General features: G+C 43.6%; 1 protein-coding gene across 2 annotated transcripts in view; it reads right to left on the bottom strand.

The window, feature by feature from the left end:
• The window catches only part of ep300b (EP300 lysine acetyltransferase b), a 35,764-nt gene that overhangs the window by 5,701 nt on the left and 16,249 nt on the right, over nucleotides 1-13,814 (bottom strand). Inside the window, exons 17-28 of one of the 2 annotated variants that reach the window (XM_008299937.1) lie at nucleotides 12,760-12,878; nucleotides 10,281-10,520; nucleotides 9,590-9,678; nucleotides 6,911-6,991; nucleotides 4,776-4,832; nucleotides 4,511-4,588; nucleotides 3,993-4,060; nucleotides 3,089-3,239; nucleotides 1,895-2,155; nucleotides 1,601-1,766; nucleotides 521-688; nucleotides 277-438 (exon numbers count right to left, since the gene is read on the bottom strand). In XM_008299937.1, the coding sequence (XP_008298159.1) occupies nucleotides 277-438; nucleotides 521-688; nucleotides 1,601-1,766; nucleotides 1,895-2,155; nucleotides 3,089-3,239; nucleotides 3,993-4,060; nucleotides 4,511-4,588; nucleotides 4,776-4,832; nucleotides 6,911-6,991; nucleotides 9,590-9,678; nucleotides 10,281-10,520; nucleotides 12,760-12,878 (1,640 nt within the window). Of the gene's footprint in view, nucleotides 1-276; nucleotides 439-520; nucleotides 689-1,600; nucleotides 1,767-1,894; nucleotides 2,156-3,088; nucleotides 3,240-3,992; nucleotides 4,061-4,510; nucleotides 4,589-4,775; nucleotides 4,833-6,910; nucleotides 6,992-9,589; nucleotides 9,679-10,280; nucleotides 10,521-12,726; nucleotides 12,879-13,814 lie in introns of both variants that reach the window. The other variant, XM_008299936.1, reaches the window with a different exon arrangement.

Below are 13,814 nucleotides of genomic sequence, written 5' to 3' on the forward strand. Positions count from 1 at the left end.
CTCCTCACACCCTCTCCATGAACATGTGCCCTGACGTACTGTTGAACTCATCTCTGCGAAGAATTAACTTTTTCTGAGCAGAAGAGTGACACATGAAGGTGGAGATGAAACAGTCGATCCTAACGAAGTCTATCATTCGTCGTTAGAAACACTAATAATCAGCTGGCAGGTTGGTGTCTAACTGTTGGTCACGGCAGCAAAGCTGCATCAGCAGCATAGAGCGGTGTTGTGATGATGTGATAACAGTATAATGATATGGGAATCAGGCTTGCATACCTCCTTGTGTTTCTCCATAGTGGCGTAGAGTTTCTGGGAAAGGTCATTGGACACGTTGGGCATCCCTGGTTTCTTCTTATTGGCTCGGCTCAAGCTGCTCTTGTTCTTGCTCGTCTTTTTATTGTTCTTCTTTTTGGCATTCTTGCTGTCTCCTTTTGTGGCCTGTAAAAGTTTTAATGTTAATTTCAGATCAAATCAATGAGCCTGAAAACAACGACTACGTGCAGACCCTCATTCCACTCACATCTGTGCTCTCGTTGGAGGTGCTGTTCTCCTCCCTCTTCCTCTCCTCCTCCTCCTGCTCCAGCTCCTTGATGCTCTCCTCCAGTACGTTGGGCCAGAAGTCGCCCTCAAAGTATGGCAGCTCCTTGGCACTGGTCAGCCGGTCCTCTGTCGCCTGCTTGAAGATGTCCTAATAGGACAAAGACACGGAAACAGAGTGTTAATGCCACTGAAAAGGCTTTTCACCGTTTAAGCAAAGAGAAAACAGAAAACTGAGATTCAAAGGTAACGCAGTTCAAACAGCAGGCAAGAACCCTGTTTCAACACAGGATCAGTTTAGTGGCTGTCAGGGGAAGTCAAAATGACACCAGAGCCAGAAACCATGAAAACAGGAGAAGTTGCTGCAGGTTTCTGAAATGATCCTGTTCATCTGGAAAATAATATAACTAAAGCTAAACTTACAATTGGGATATTTCAATAACATTATTCCACGTGTCATTTAAAACTTAAATGAAAATTAAACTGTCAACTCATAAGTTTTTAGGGACTCAGCTGGAAGTCATGTGGCAAAAAAGGCACGTTTCAGCTGTATTTACACAGAGCAGAGGAGACCAGCATGCAAAAATAAAAGTATTCAGAGCCACTATTTTATTTAGTGTAACACCCGTGGGCACTGGGAAAGACGCTAAACATGTTGACTGCACAGTTTTTCAATTTTCAGAGGAGACTAACTGATAACATGAAGAAAAACACTTATTGTACATTTTGCATTTTATATTTCTTATTGTTTATTTTTGCTTGTTTATCTGTATTTATGGTGGTGGTAACTTTATCTTCATGCTGTAAGAACAGAATTTCCCCTTGGGCATTAATAAAGTATTTCTATTCTATTCTATTTTATTAAAAAAACTAAAAAAACAAAACAAAACAAAACAAAACTACTTCCTACTAAACATCTATCACAGTATCTGCCTGCACCAGTTGGAGTGTCTCCAAATCAGTGTCGTCTCTCCTGCTAGTCACTTCATAAAGGTGCACAGAAAATGAGCCTAGAGTGAGTTAAAAGTGTGACAAGAGCCAACTCTAAAATGAAATGTCTCACCTTGTAGTCGTGGACAATGCGCTCAGCAACAGCCTTGTCCAGCATCTTCTTGTACCACTCCTGCAGGCGTTTGGGCTTGGGAATCTTCTGGTCCATTGGGTGACAGTGGAAGATGTAGTCATCGCCTTCACTGGGAGGGCAGGCCCAGATGTGTCCCGTTGTAAACCTGAGAAAGGGACACGTTTAGTTGTAGCGACTGAGGCTTTTGAAAAAAAGAAATAAAACTGATCTCACAGCAGATTTCAGCTCCCAGGTGGGCTCTCTTGCTTGAGGAAGTCTCCGTGTTTCTCTTACCCCAGCCTTTTGACATACTCCAGGTATCCCAGGAGGATCTCGTGGTAGACGTGAGTCCTGAGGTGTCGAGGTTTGAAGAAGTGCACGCTGTCCAGGTAAGAGATGTACACTCGTCTCTGGTTGGGAGGCGGGCAGTCCGAGCCGTACTCTTGAACGTGCATGCCGAAAAAACATACGTCCGCTCCGTCGATGTCCTCGAACGCGAACAGGGCTTTCATCCTGTACGGAAAAGACTCTGCCATCTCTCCACTGTCCACAAACCTGGAGCAGAAAAACAACAGCCTGAGTGACGAAAATATCCAACAAACGTCATCACAGTGATGAGAGAAGGTCAACGTACAGTGTGACTGTTCAGTCACCCACTGGTTGGTTGACTACTGGTTTAAAGCCAGTTTAGCACTAGGCCGGCAGTTCCCAACCACCGGTCCGTGGTCCTGTACTGGGCCGCACAGAAAGAATAAAAACGGTGAGTGTTTTATTTTGAAAAATGACTAGCTCGTCTTCCCGTCACTTCCGTCTGAGCTTGTTTCCTGCATTTGACTGTCAGTTTTTATGCCGTTAAACGAAGCCGTCAGTTACTTGATGCTGAGACAGAAGGAGAAGTAAACACATATTTAGCAATAAAGAGTAATTTTAATCGTTTATGACACTTTTTTTTAAGTTATTTTTTTGGGCCTTTTTGCCTTTATTGTGTAGGACAGTCGAAAGAGAGACAGACAGGAAAGTGGGGGAGAAGAACGGGGGAAGGACCTGCAGCGAAGGGCCATGTGTGGGATTCGAACCTATGACCGCTGCATCGGGGACTATAGCTCCTGTACATGGGCCGCCAGCTCAACCAGGTGAGCGAAAATGGCATCCACTTTTTTTAATAGAAAAAAAAAGATTATTATTTGTCATGTGTGACCGGTTCGTAGAAAATTGTCTTGCCTGACACTGACTCGTGGTGCAGAAAAGGTTGGGGAGCGCTGCACTATGCCATCTTTGTTTTTAAGAACCGGACGTAACAGTGAGGGTGCATCTGACTGAGAGGCCAGAATGTATGAACTGAAATCCTGCTGTACTGAAGGAAACCTGACACTAGTGATCGAGACCATAAACTCACTGGGAAAACAATCTGTTGCTAAAAATGCAGCGATCCGTGACAACGATCAGACTAGATGTGTAAGCCACCATCCTACATGTGCGTCCGTTTACCTGGACTTCATGCCCGGCTTGACCTCAACCACCTTGTCTGAGACGTGGACCACACGGATGGTGACCTCGCCAGACTCGGGGTGAGGCTGCCGCTTGAGGTAGTCGTTCACTCGTGTCTCCAAATAGCACCCCAGCTTGGTCTGAGGAAGCCCTGCGGAAATACAGAGATGTGCGTCAATCAGCGGTTTGTCGCTGCTGTGAAACATCTTGAAGCTGCATCTCCGTCACCAGCAACAACAGCAGCTGAGGAACACAACCCGACTACATACAAAAATATATTAAGACTTATTCTAAAGCAAAATGAAAACAGTACAGATGAGAACCTACTTAAAAAACAGAGTGAAATCTTTTCTTGCTAGATGGATGATTAATACAACTTAACCAGTTTAGGTGAAATGTAGTCAGAATACGTTAAAACCACAACATCTTTTAATCCTCATTTAAAACAAGGCCGGGTGTTACGGTGTCTTCAGGTTGGGTTCTTTCTAAACATCACTACCTGGCAGGATATTCACTTGCGACTTGTTGGAGGATTTACATGGTGAACTATCTTTCTAGAGTCCATGTGCAGATTACAGTGAAAAACAGTTGATTTGATTGTTTTTTCTTCATGATTAACGGCATTACGCTGCACAGATCACATTTCTGAGTCCCTGGTCTTTCCACAGAGGCGCAGGACTTTACATTATAGTGAAAAAATGAGCCCACGGTTAATAAAAATGCAGCACTAGCAAAAAGAGCCACATGTTGCCCCGGATTCAGAGGGTTGAGATGTAAAAATGAGAGTTTATTAAAACTATTTGGAAGGATGAGAAGGAAGACAAAGTCTGGCAGGAAGGAAAGGAGGGAGTCAGGGCTGTGAAACACATGCATGAAACGAGCTGGTAGCTTCATGTTAACTTACTTTTGGCTGCATATTTGTTCTCTTTCCGCGTCTTATTGGCCTTTTTGAGGCAGTTGTCACACACGAAGCTGTGATTAGGGAGGAATTGAACAGTAACTGGTTAATTTTGCAGGTTACCATCATCACAACAAGCACCAATAATCAAAACAGGACTCGGATCTATGAATCACAGACCACACATGGATGGAGATCAAACTCTGAGGAGTGAGATCTGCTCTACACTTGAGCTGCAGGACTTTGTTTGCATGTGTATGATCCTGAACCTCAAGATTTCTGAATCGTGTGCGACCTTAAACGGCAACGTGAACATCTGTGCTCATCTGGATTTAACGGTTGTAGTTTTCAGGATCTTAACTGATTTTTTTATGATGAATTAAAGATGTTCAAAGAATATAGATGTGGTTTCTGAACCGAGTCGCTCAGCAGAATGTGCAGAGTGTGTGTGTGTGTGTGTGTGTGTGTGTGTGTGTGTGTGTGTGTGTGTGTGTGTGTGTGTGTGTGTGCGGCGGCTGGCTCACCCTAACGGCCATATGGTGTCGTTATGCAGGACACAGATCTGGTGCATTTTACGACCGCAGTCAATACATTCCACAAGTCTGAGGAGGGAGAAGAGAGGAAGACAAAGGACAGACAACATCCAGAGTTAATAAGGCGAACAACGCGCCACCCATGATGGAACATCCTGTTCACTCCTCTGCAGGAGCTGCGAGAAACTCTGACGAGCGGAAAACACCAACAGTCTACATACAGTCATGGATCAAATGAATTAAGAAGGACACGTACAGCTCAGGGTCGAGTGTGTCGTTCTTCTTTCGTTGGAACTGATCTTTGTTGATGGACCTGCGGGAGAAATCAGAAAACGAGTTACGATAAGCAACAGGTCGACTCTGAGCAGACGACAGGCTGTGCACAAAATCCTACATTCAGGAGATGCTAACAAAAGTTAGAAATGTTCTCGTTTATCGATACATGCTGATAACTTATTACAGAAATCAATAATAAAAGCAGAAGCTAATCTTTAGCTATTTAAACACCACTGAGCTGCTGCTGCTGCTGCTAACAACGTTCAACCCCACAGGACAGCTAAGACGCTAACAACACAACAACCATCACTGTTAATTAACCGACTACTTTACTGGTGCAGAAAACCAGGACAGCAACTTTTGATTATGGTCACGACAGATTATGTTCTTGATTAATTAATTAACTGTCAATTAAATGTCAAAAAAAATTATTAAAATGGCCTGTTTTCCAGACTACAGGAGGGCCTTTTCAAATGATTTGTTTTGTCCAGTTGAAAGAAGAAAAAACAGCCAAACGTATGCAGCTTACATTAAATAAAATAAACTAAAACCCTGCATTAGTGAAGCTCATTGTCAAACATTTTATATTCTGAGTTATCCAAATAATTATTTTTTTGACAATCAACTGATAGATGTATTATAAAAGTAATTCCATTAAAGGTTTTGTTTTGTACGCCAACATCCCAAAGATAATTTATTTACAATAAAATAAAACATAGAAAAGCAGCAATTTTTCACACGAAAGAAACTTGGAACTAAAAACGTTTTGTTTTGTTTGAGTCGATGAAAAAAAAAAAAAGTGTTTCTTCTCCTTTTTATTTTGTATTAATCCACAAATGGCAAAAACATTTTAAAAAAAAATAATTTTAAAGAGGAAATCAAGGTTTTTTTTAACCCTCTAAACAGGCTCATACGGTGAATGTTATTGAATTTTAGTGCTAGTTTAGGCTGATCATGAGCACACCAGGCTGTCAACACCATCGCTGAACGTATTCACCTTTAACTGCAGCGTACTGACGACAGTTTAAAACCACGGATTCGGTTCTCCAGGGTTTCATACGGAACAAACCGAAGCCACCAAACCTGTCAACCTGCAGCGGGGAGCTTGGTTTGCACAGTTAATCTTCTTCAGAATTGATTTCTGGCTCAAACACGTGCAGCTAAACTACTCCAGTATTTGAGTTGTAGGAGAGCTGGTGTGCTCAAGTTGCAGCGAGCAGGAGAAAAAAACAGACGCTTCATAAAATCTGCATATTCTAAAGCAGCGGTTCACAAACTGGGGGTCCCGAGATGATTTCAGGGGGTCGCCAGATCATAAACAAATAAATAAATAAAGCCTCCATTTATCAGGTTAATGTGTATCAGGGCTGTCCACATTAACAGTGTTCACTTCTCTCCACTCCTTTTTGTTAATATCATGATTTGATTATGCAATATTATTATTCTTTTTTGCTCTTTTTAAAAATTATTTTCTTTTGTTTTTATTTTTTTAATTAACGACCAGAGGGGGGATTTAATAAATGTGGTGCTGACAGGTAAAAAACAGAAAGAGTTATCCTGATATTATCTTCACAGAAGTCAAGCATTTGGTTGCATGTCGGATTCATAATTAGCTTTTCAGGACAGAGGTTACGTAGGCCTTACATCAGCTTAGTAACACACATGGTAACGACAACACACACACTAGCATCTGTTTTCAACCCTTAAACTGCAAATTCATTTTAAATATTCTCACTCAAGAAGACGGAAGCTTTCAAGTTAATTAATAAGGTTACTCATCTTTCTTCCATTCAAACAATGACCCTCATCAAGACTAATTAGCTCAGCTGTGTTGTGTTTGCAGCTCAGTGGGTAATGATAGTGTCCTCCCTTCTTTTTTATTTTATTTTTTAAATAAATAAATAATCAATTCTGTATTGAAATGCCAGTCAGAATCGATTGTCAAAACTATACAACCCTCCATGTTTAGCATTTCACTCCAGAAATAAACAACTGGTTGATTAATCGCTGCAGGATTTCAACCTTACAAACATCATTTAAGGATCTCAGAGCTTTAGCTTAGCATGCTGCTGTATGTGGTGCATCAGAGGACGGTGAGGCTGCGGCGGTACTCACGTCTGAGGCTGGGAGGGGTCATCCCCCAGGGAAACACTCTCGCCTTGGATTTCGTTGAAACACTTCTCACAGAAGTGGTACCTGTCAGCAAGAAGCCCATATTTTGGTGAACTACACCGTTCGTCATCAGCACAGCCAATCACAGAGAGGGCACGGAGAAGCAGCCGCCAATCAGGGCAGGGCAGGACAGGCCAGGGGGCGGACACACAGGAGGAGGCAGAGGGCAAGGTAGGTCGTCGCCAGGAGGTAGCAGCCAATCGTGATGCAGGGTTTTTATGTGGGCGGGTGTTTTGATTTTGCGCGTAAATTTCGGAGCGGATGATTGGTCACACCAAAGCAGGCCAATGCAGACATCACAAGCGTTAAAAAAGGAGGGAGAGAGGGGGAGAAGGGAAGGGGGGGAGGGAGATGGGGGAGGGGGGAGGTCAAAATGAATATTAAAAAAGCGTGAAATAAGTCGTTACAGGTCAGACAAAGACAATGGAGGGACAGAGAGGGACGGGGGCGTTGGCATGGAGGAGGGAGGGACGGACAGGATGTGAACAACAACCAACAGAGGACAGAGAGCCAAGGCAAAGCAAAGATTAGCTTCAGACGTCCAGTGGTAAACAATAACAACATTACAGCAACATGAGAGACCACTAGGAGCTGTGGAGGAGGAAGGGAGTGAGGATACAAGTCTCCAAACATGAGAAGGCAGATGAGGAAAAAAATAAATGGTAAAGCAACAGAGACCCATCATCCTTTATGTTCATTTATAAAGTGGGAACCTTCCTTCTGCTGGTGGTTTAATGGACACACCCCCCTCCCACTCTGGTTTGTGCAACTCAACATCCGAAAATGCAAGCCGCCACGCCTCGGACACATACGTTTGCTCAATGGGAAACAATGGAAGTGCCGAAGAAGACGGGAGCCCACTTTATGAATGACAACATAATGAAAATTAAAAACGGTGAACTCTGAAGATGGAACTAGTGCCAGGGTAACCATTTGAAGCCAAATTAAAACTCATCTGTGATTGTACTGATTAATTGATGCTACGCTGTACGAAATATAAATCAATGTGCAAAATACAACACACACACAAGCTGATCTCACTGGCTGCATTTTCAAAGCAGGAGACGGCGTGGCTGCACTGAACACGTCATGTATGCGCGTCGTTCACGGGACGTCGTTTGTTTTTATCAACAGGCTGCGTCGTGGGGTTGCGGCTAGCCTCGCACAGCCACACTCATCGCCACAATGCCGGGGTGTGAAACCTAGAATGCAGTGATGGTGCCTCTGCAAACGGGGAACTGCATAGGAGGGGAGTCCTATTACAACGAATAAGTCACTGGAAAAAATAGGGCTGCTTTACTGCACAATCCAAGAAAATGGCTTGTACTCAAAGTCTATGTTTGATAAGTCAGACATGATCGTAGCAAACTAAGACACCGAGCTTTCATCAGGGTCCGAGCGCACCAAGGACCCTATTGGTTTATTATTATATGTTTATTATTAGAAACTCAAATTAGAGGGTCTAAACACTCAAGAAAACTCACCAAAATCACCACACACACCAGGACTGGCAAAAAAATTGATATTTTAAGGGTCTTGGACACGTCACTGTCAAAACGGCTCCACAGCACCACCTTGAAAATTTCACGGGAGTCCCATAGGAAACACGTTTGGTCTAGAGCTACGACATTTGGTCGGCATATAGAGCAGGTCAGGACGCAAAAAAAACACCAAGCTCTAAAATGCAGCACGGCTCAACTGCGCCCCCTAAAATATTTCAACAGAGTCCCATCGGGGCTGCGTTCGATGTAGAGCTACAAAAATTGGTACATATATGAAACAGGTCGGGATGCACAAAAAAGTCCATCAGCGCGTTTCTGTAAACCCAACAGGAACTCGGCCATGTTGGAAAAACGGCGAACATTACAGCCCATTTTCCCTCATTTTCAAAATCTATCTCTTCTTAGGGGGCGCATCGTACACACCTGAAATTTGGCCAGCACAAACTACAGGACGTGGTGATTAAAAGTTATTAAAACGCTCTGCAAAAGTTTAACAGCGTGGAAATGGCGGCCCACGCAATTTCGATCAATGGCCATTTTGACCATTTTCGCTGCGTTTCCAGCATTCAACGGAGTCCCGTCGGAAGGCCGTTTCACCTACAGCTACAAGATTCGCTGGGCATGTGTAGCAGGTGAGGACGCACAAAAAAGTCAATCAGCGCCAAGCCCTAAACCCAACAGGAAGTCCGCCATTTTGAAAAAACACGGTGAGAAAACATGTTTTTTCCAGTGACTTTGTGTAATAAGGGTAAGCTAACAGACTTCATGAGATTCTGTGGGGGATAAAGTTCATGAGCAAGCTGGTGGCCACTGGCAAAATAAATACTGATGCAGTGAGCAAGACCTCTTGATACCTCACAATAGATTTCTGTGTTAAAGGACAAAGGCAGACTGGTCTATTCTTCCATTTGCAGAGCTCCACTGTGCGTTTGATCACTAACACGCCCACTACAGCCGATTTCATTGACGGCGTCGCACTTGTGCAGCAGCCGCTTTTGCGAACGCTTCGTATACATCAACTGTTCAATGTAGCCACGGGGTAAACATCAACAACATGTTCTGAACGCTATGAGTCTGATCTGTGTGTGTGCGTGTGATCCAGTGTGTCGACAGCCCTTACCTGTTCTGGTAGCTAAAATAAGCAGCGTCGCGTTGGATGGTGCATAATTGTTTTCCATAGCAGCAAAGAGTTTGGGGGGAAAACTCAAACTGCAAGAAGAAAGAGACAAAAAGAGACGATTACTAGCTGATCTGCTACACGAGGAAAGCTAAAGCGAATAACGTCCACAACAAGTTCTGTATGTTTCACTTTAAAGTGGTCACACCCAGCCCAAACCGGACCCCAGCATTATGCTAAACCGTCGGCTACAGCTAGCAGCTACTTGGCTTCGCATAAATACTGGGAACCAAAAGAATGTTAGTTTGTCCAATAGAGACAAAATCCAACAAGCAGCACTTCCAAAGCTCACTAATAAACATGTTGTTCAATCTATTACGTCTCTGGAAGCAGTTTTTAGGAACCTACAGACAGAAATAGTCTGGCACACAACACCTGGAAAACAGACCATTTTTACAGTTTTGGTTTTTATAAAGACTTTAACAAACAAGCTGTAAAATCAGCGAGCTTTAGAGACTGTTCTCGGTTTTTGTGCTAAGCTAACAAGCGTTTATTTATTGTTGTCAATCTTCCCATCACTTTAAATTACTCCTCTGAAACAAAACCCTGATATAAATTAGTTCAACTAAAAAGGGAAGCAGAATGTTTTCCTGCTGTTTTTCTAGAAGACAAACAACACGTGGTTCCGCCTTACCTTCCTCCCACAACAGTACCCTAGGCCCTGCATGACGGGGTCGATCTCCGACTCAAACACCTCGGCCAGCTTGGAGCAGTACTTGTAGACCCGGGACGTCTTTCGGTTGTACAGCCAGGCGTTGTTGAACATCAACCAGATATCCTCCACGTATTGCCACGGCTCTTGGTACTGTCCCGTGTCCAGCTTCCGCTTGATGGTCGACAGGTCCATAGGGTTCTTCACGATGTCAAAGTAGTCCTGGTTTGGAAGGGGCGCCGTCCGGATTAGAGGGATAGGTGGAGGTAAAGTTCAGGAGTTGAGAAAGGTCAGAGGAGGGAGAGAGGAAAGTGCAGCGAGATGGTGGAGGGTTTGGTCACCCGAGAGAAGAAGTCGAGAGAGAGAGGGAGGCAGGAGGAGGAGGAGGAGGAGGAGGAGGAGGAGGAGCAACGTCATCAGCATTGTGGCCGTCAGGTGAAGGTGTGATGGAGGTGTCGCAGTCGACCAGGCGGGACCAGAGTAGGGAGAGAAGAGGGTGCAGGGGGACAATGTTGTTGAGCGCTGCAGAGAAGAAGGTTCACGTGCAAACAGAGAGACATGACAACGTCTGCCCTCCAGCTCTCTGCTTTGCACCCTACATTTAAAGTTAAGTCCCTCCACAAGTGTGTCAGGTCCTCTGCAGCTCATATGACCATTAAAAAAATATACAAAAACGAGCCACAGATGAAATGTACTGATGATGTAATTTGCATGTTCGTACTGCAACTGGAGCCCAACCATGTGATGATGGAATTAGCGTTTATCAATTTAAAGAATACAGTTTTCTCATTTGGTCACACAGTTGGGGGAAATGGGTTTTGTGCTGAGGTCTGAAAGCAAACAAGACTTCCAGGCCAGAGCAGCGATCAGGGTGCAAAACCAAGAAGAACAGAGCAGTGGCAAAAGCAACAGGCAGACAGAGATCTACTGTTTTAAGCAACGTAAGTGTTGGCGTTAACGATGCCAGCAGCAGCAGCACGAGTGGCGATACGATGGCAGAGTTAACGCCAACGGTGCTGAGGTGAAGCAAATGCAAGAGGACGGGTGAGTCTCCAAGTTGCTTTTCTGTTCCCGTCTGCTGCTGCTGCCCTCCGTTTCTCCTCAAAGTCAAAAGAAAAGGAAGCCAAGAGCAGCGCGAGGAAGAGAAAAGCTTTTTTAGAGATTCAACCAAAAAAAAAAAGGAATTAAAAAAAAAAAGAAGGAGGTGTGAGTTTCACAGAGCAGGGTCCATCTCAGTGTCACCATGGCAACAGGACTTAGGAAACAGACCCTCATCTCTGAATGGAACCACTCACATGAACAAACAAGTGATGCACATTACCATGTCAACCTGCAGAGCTTTATGTCACAACATACGTAGTATTAATAATCATAATGTAGGAATCCTGTCAGTTTGCACGTTCCCAATAAGCAGCTGAATGTTAATGTGAACATGGTGTTTAATTATCTAACAGTGGAAAGCTGCATGACTTGACTGTGGAGGTTCCTGAAGGAGAGGTGAGCCAATAGCCTGGTGCTTGCTCATCACTGCTCTAAAAATGGTGTTTATTACATTCTGCATTTCATAAGGCAGTGGGAGGATGGACACCGTCACTCTGCTTCGATTTTACACCCAAAATCATCATGTCCCCCCTAATTTGGATGCAACGAAAGTTTAAAAACCAAAACAAAAAGGTATTGTCCCACCTCTGCACACTGTCCACCTGAACACTGTCACACTAATACTGGTGAGGAACTGAACTAGAAAGCTAGCAATGGAACACTACGATGAAAACTATGATCACTTGAAAAATTTTATGTCAAAAGGCAAACAAATTAAAATGATAAATGAAAGCAACTGGCTCATGAACCGCAAATTAAGCATCTGGAATTTTTTGGAATGTGGAACTCAATTTTTTTTTTTCATCTCTGAATTGTGTTCGATGTGCTGCGAAGGACAAACAGCCACTCATTCATTAGGTGCAATACGCCGATGGATGTTTACATCCTGGGATTGTCTGGTATTCTTCTATGAGTAAGTAAATCACATCAGCTGTTGGTGAATTCCATCAAAAAGTTCTGAGTCTGAGAACTTTTCATGTTGCTTCATGTCATTTGCGCTCATGTTCATAAGAGTCATTGCTTTGATTTACAAAGAGGTGTCCGCTCACACACACACACACTCTCACACACACACACACACACTTCCACATCTCATTTTCCTAACGTCTGACATGCAATGGAACAAAAGTCAACTGAAAGATTGAAGAAAACTGGAAGCATGTATGAAACATAAATTTTAAATAATAATATGGCAACTATGACAAAAAAAGAAGAAGAAGAAGGAAAAAAAAGATGAAAACATACAAAACAAACAGTAAGAAAAAAGAAAAAAAAGCTACGGTTTCAGAGGAGTTGATGCAAAATGGCAGCCAGTGCAGTCCCTTACCAGGTTAGTTTTGTTACTAGTTCGAATACGTACGGGTATTCCCAGTAACTGGGGGTCCACCGGCTGACGGAAGGGAAGGGACTCAGGGTCCTGCCGGTACAGAGCTTCCAGGGTGGGCATCAGAGCCTGACGCAGCTCCTCCGGTTTAAAGACTGCAAGAGAAGAAGGAGCAGAAATGAGAGCGAGGCAGGGGTATCCTCACCTCTCCACGAGGCTGGAGGACGGCCGGCAGCGTAAGCTCACCGACCGCATCGTTTAACGGCACCCACAGCACACATTAGACGCACCGCACGGGCAGACGAGCTACTCCATTAACTCAGCAGTCGGCCCCGTGGTCGCTGTTCCGTCACAGGAGCTCCCAGAGGTTCCACTTTCTTTCTGCTTCTCGGTTTACTTTAACCTGACATTTTGTTCAATAACTTATTAAAGACGAAAAAATTAAGCTCCTTAAGTGTTAGCAAGTTTTTTGTTTTTGGGTATTGGTTGGTTATCAACAGGTTTGTCTCTTTAGTGAAACAGTTTTTAATTTAACTGAAAGGATTCGATAAGCGCAACACATCTAATCAGATAATACAGCTGCACTCTTTAGATCTACGTCCTCTCAGAGCCGGCTCCCTGCAACAACGAGATTCCTGCACGTTTTGAATTTCAAAATTCTTTACTTTCCAAACACAAATTTCTAGACTTCTCAGAAGATTTTTAAGATCATAGTTGACATCTGACTACAAATAGTTGGATGTAAATTAATGCTTTAAACTCCTCCTGTTAACATGACTCTGTAGCACAGCTTCGTATTCAGGCTGCGACGCTAGAACAAGGAAAGTCTTTGCTAAAAGAGAACCAGTGAATCGTATTACTTTCACTTCATATGTTGAATAAATTATCTAATACTGTTGTTATAACCAACCTCAGGTGAAAATCTATTTCTTTACTTTGTTTACGTGCCCATTTGGTGTTTTTAACAATGAAAGCTGCACCGTGATCAAAATGACACCCTGGCTTTGCACCTTGACACTGCAGCGTATCAATCGGTCACAGATTTGGTGCAGCTACAGGCTTGGCTACGATCGGCATGGAGCCAGCTCAGC

This window comes from Stegastes partitus, unplaced genomic scaffold, assembly GCF_000690725.1.
Source record: "Stegastes partitus isolate 25-593 unplaced genomic scaffold, Stegastes_partitus-1.0.2 Scaffold1482, whole genome shotgun sequence".
Taxonomy (NCBI): domain Eukaryota; kingdom Metazoa; phylum Chordata; class Actinopteri; family Pomacentridae; genus Stegastes; species Stegastes partitus.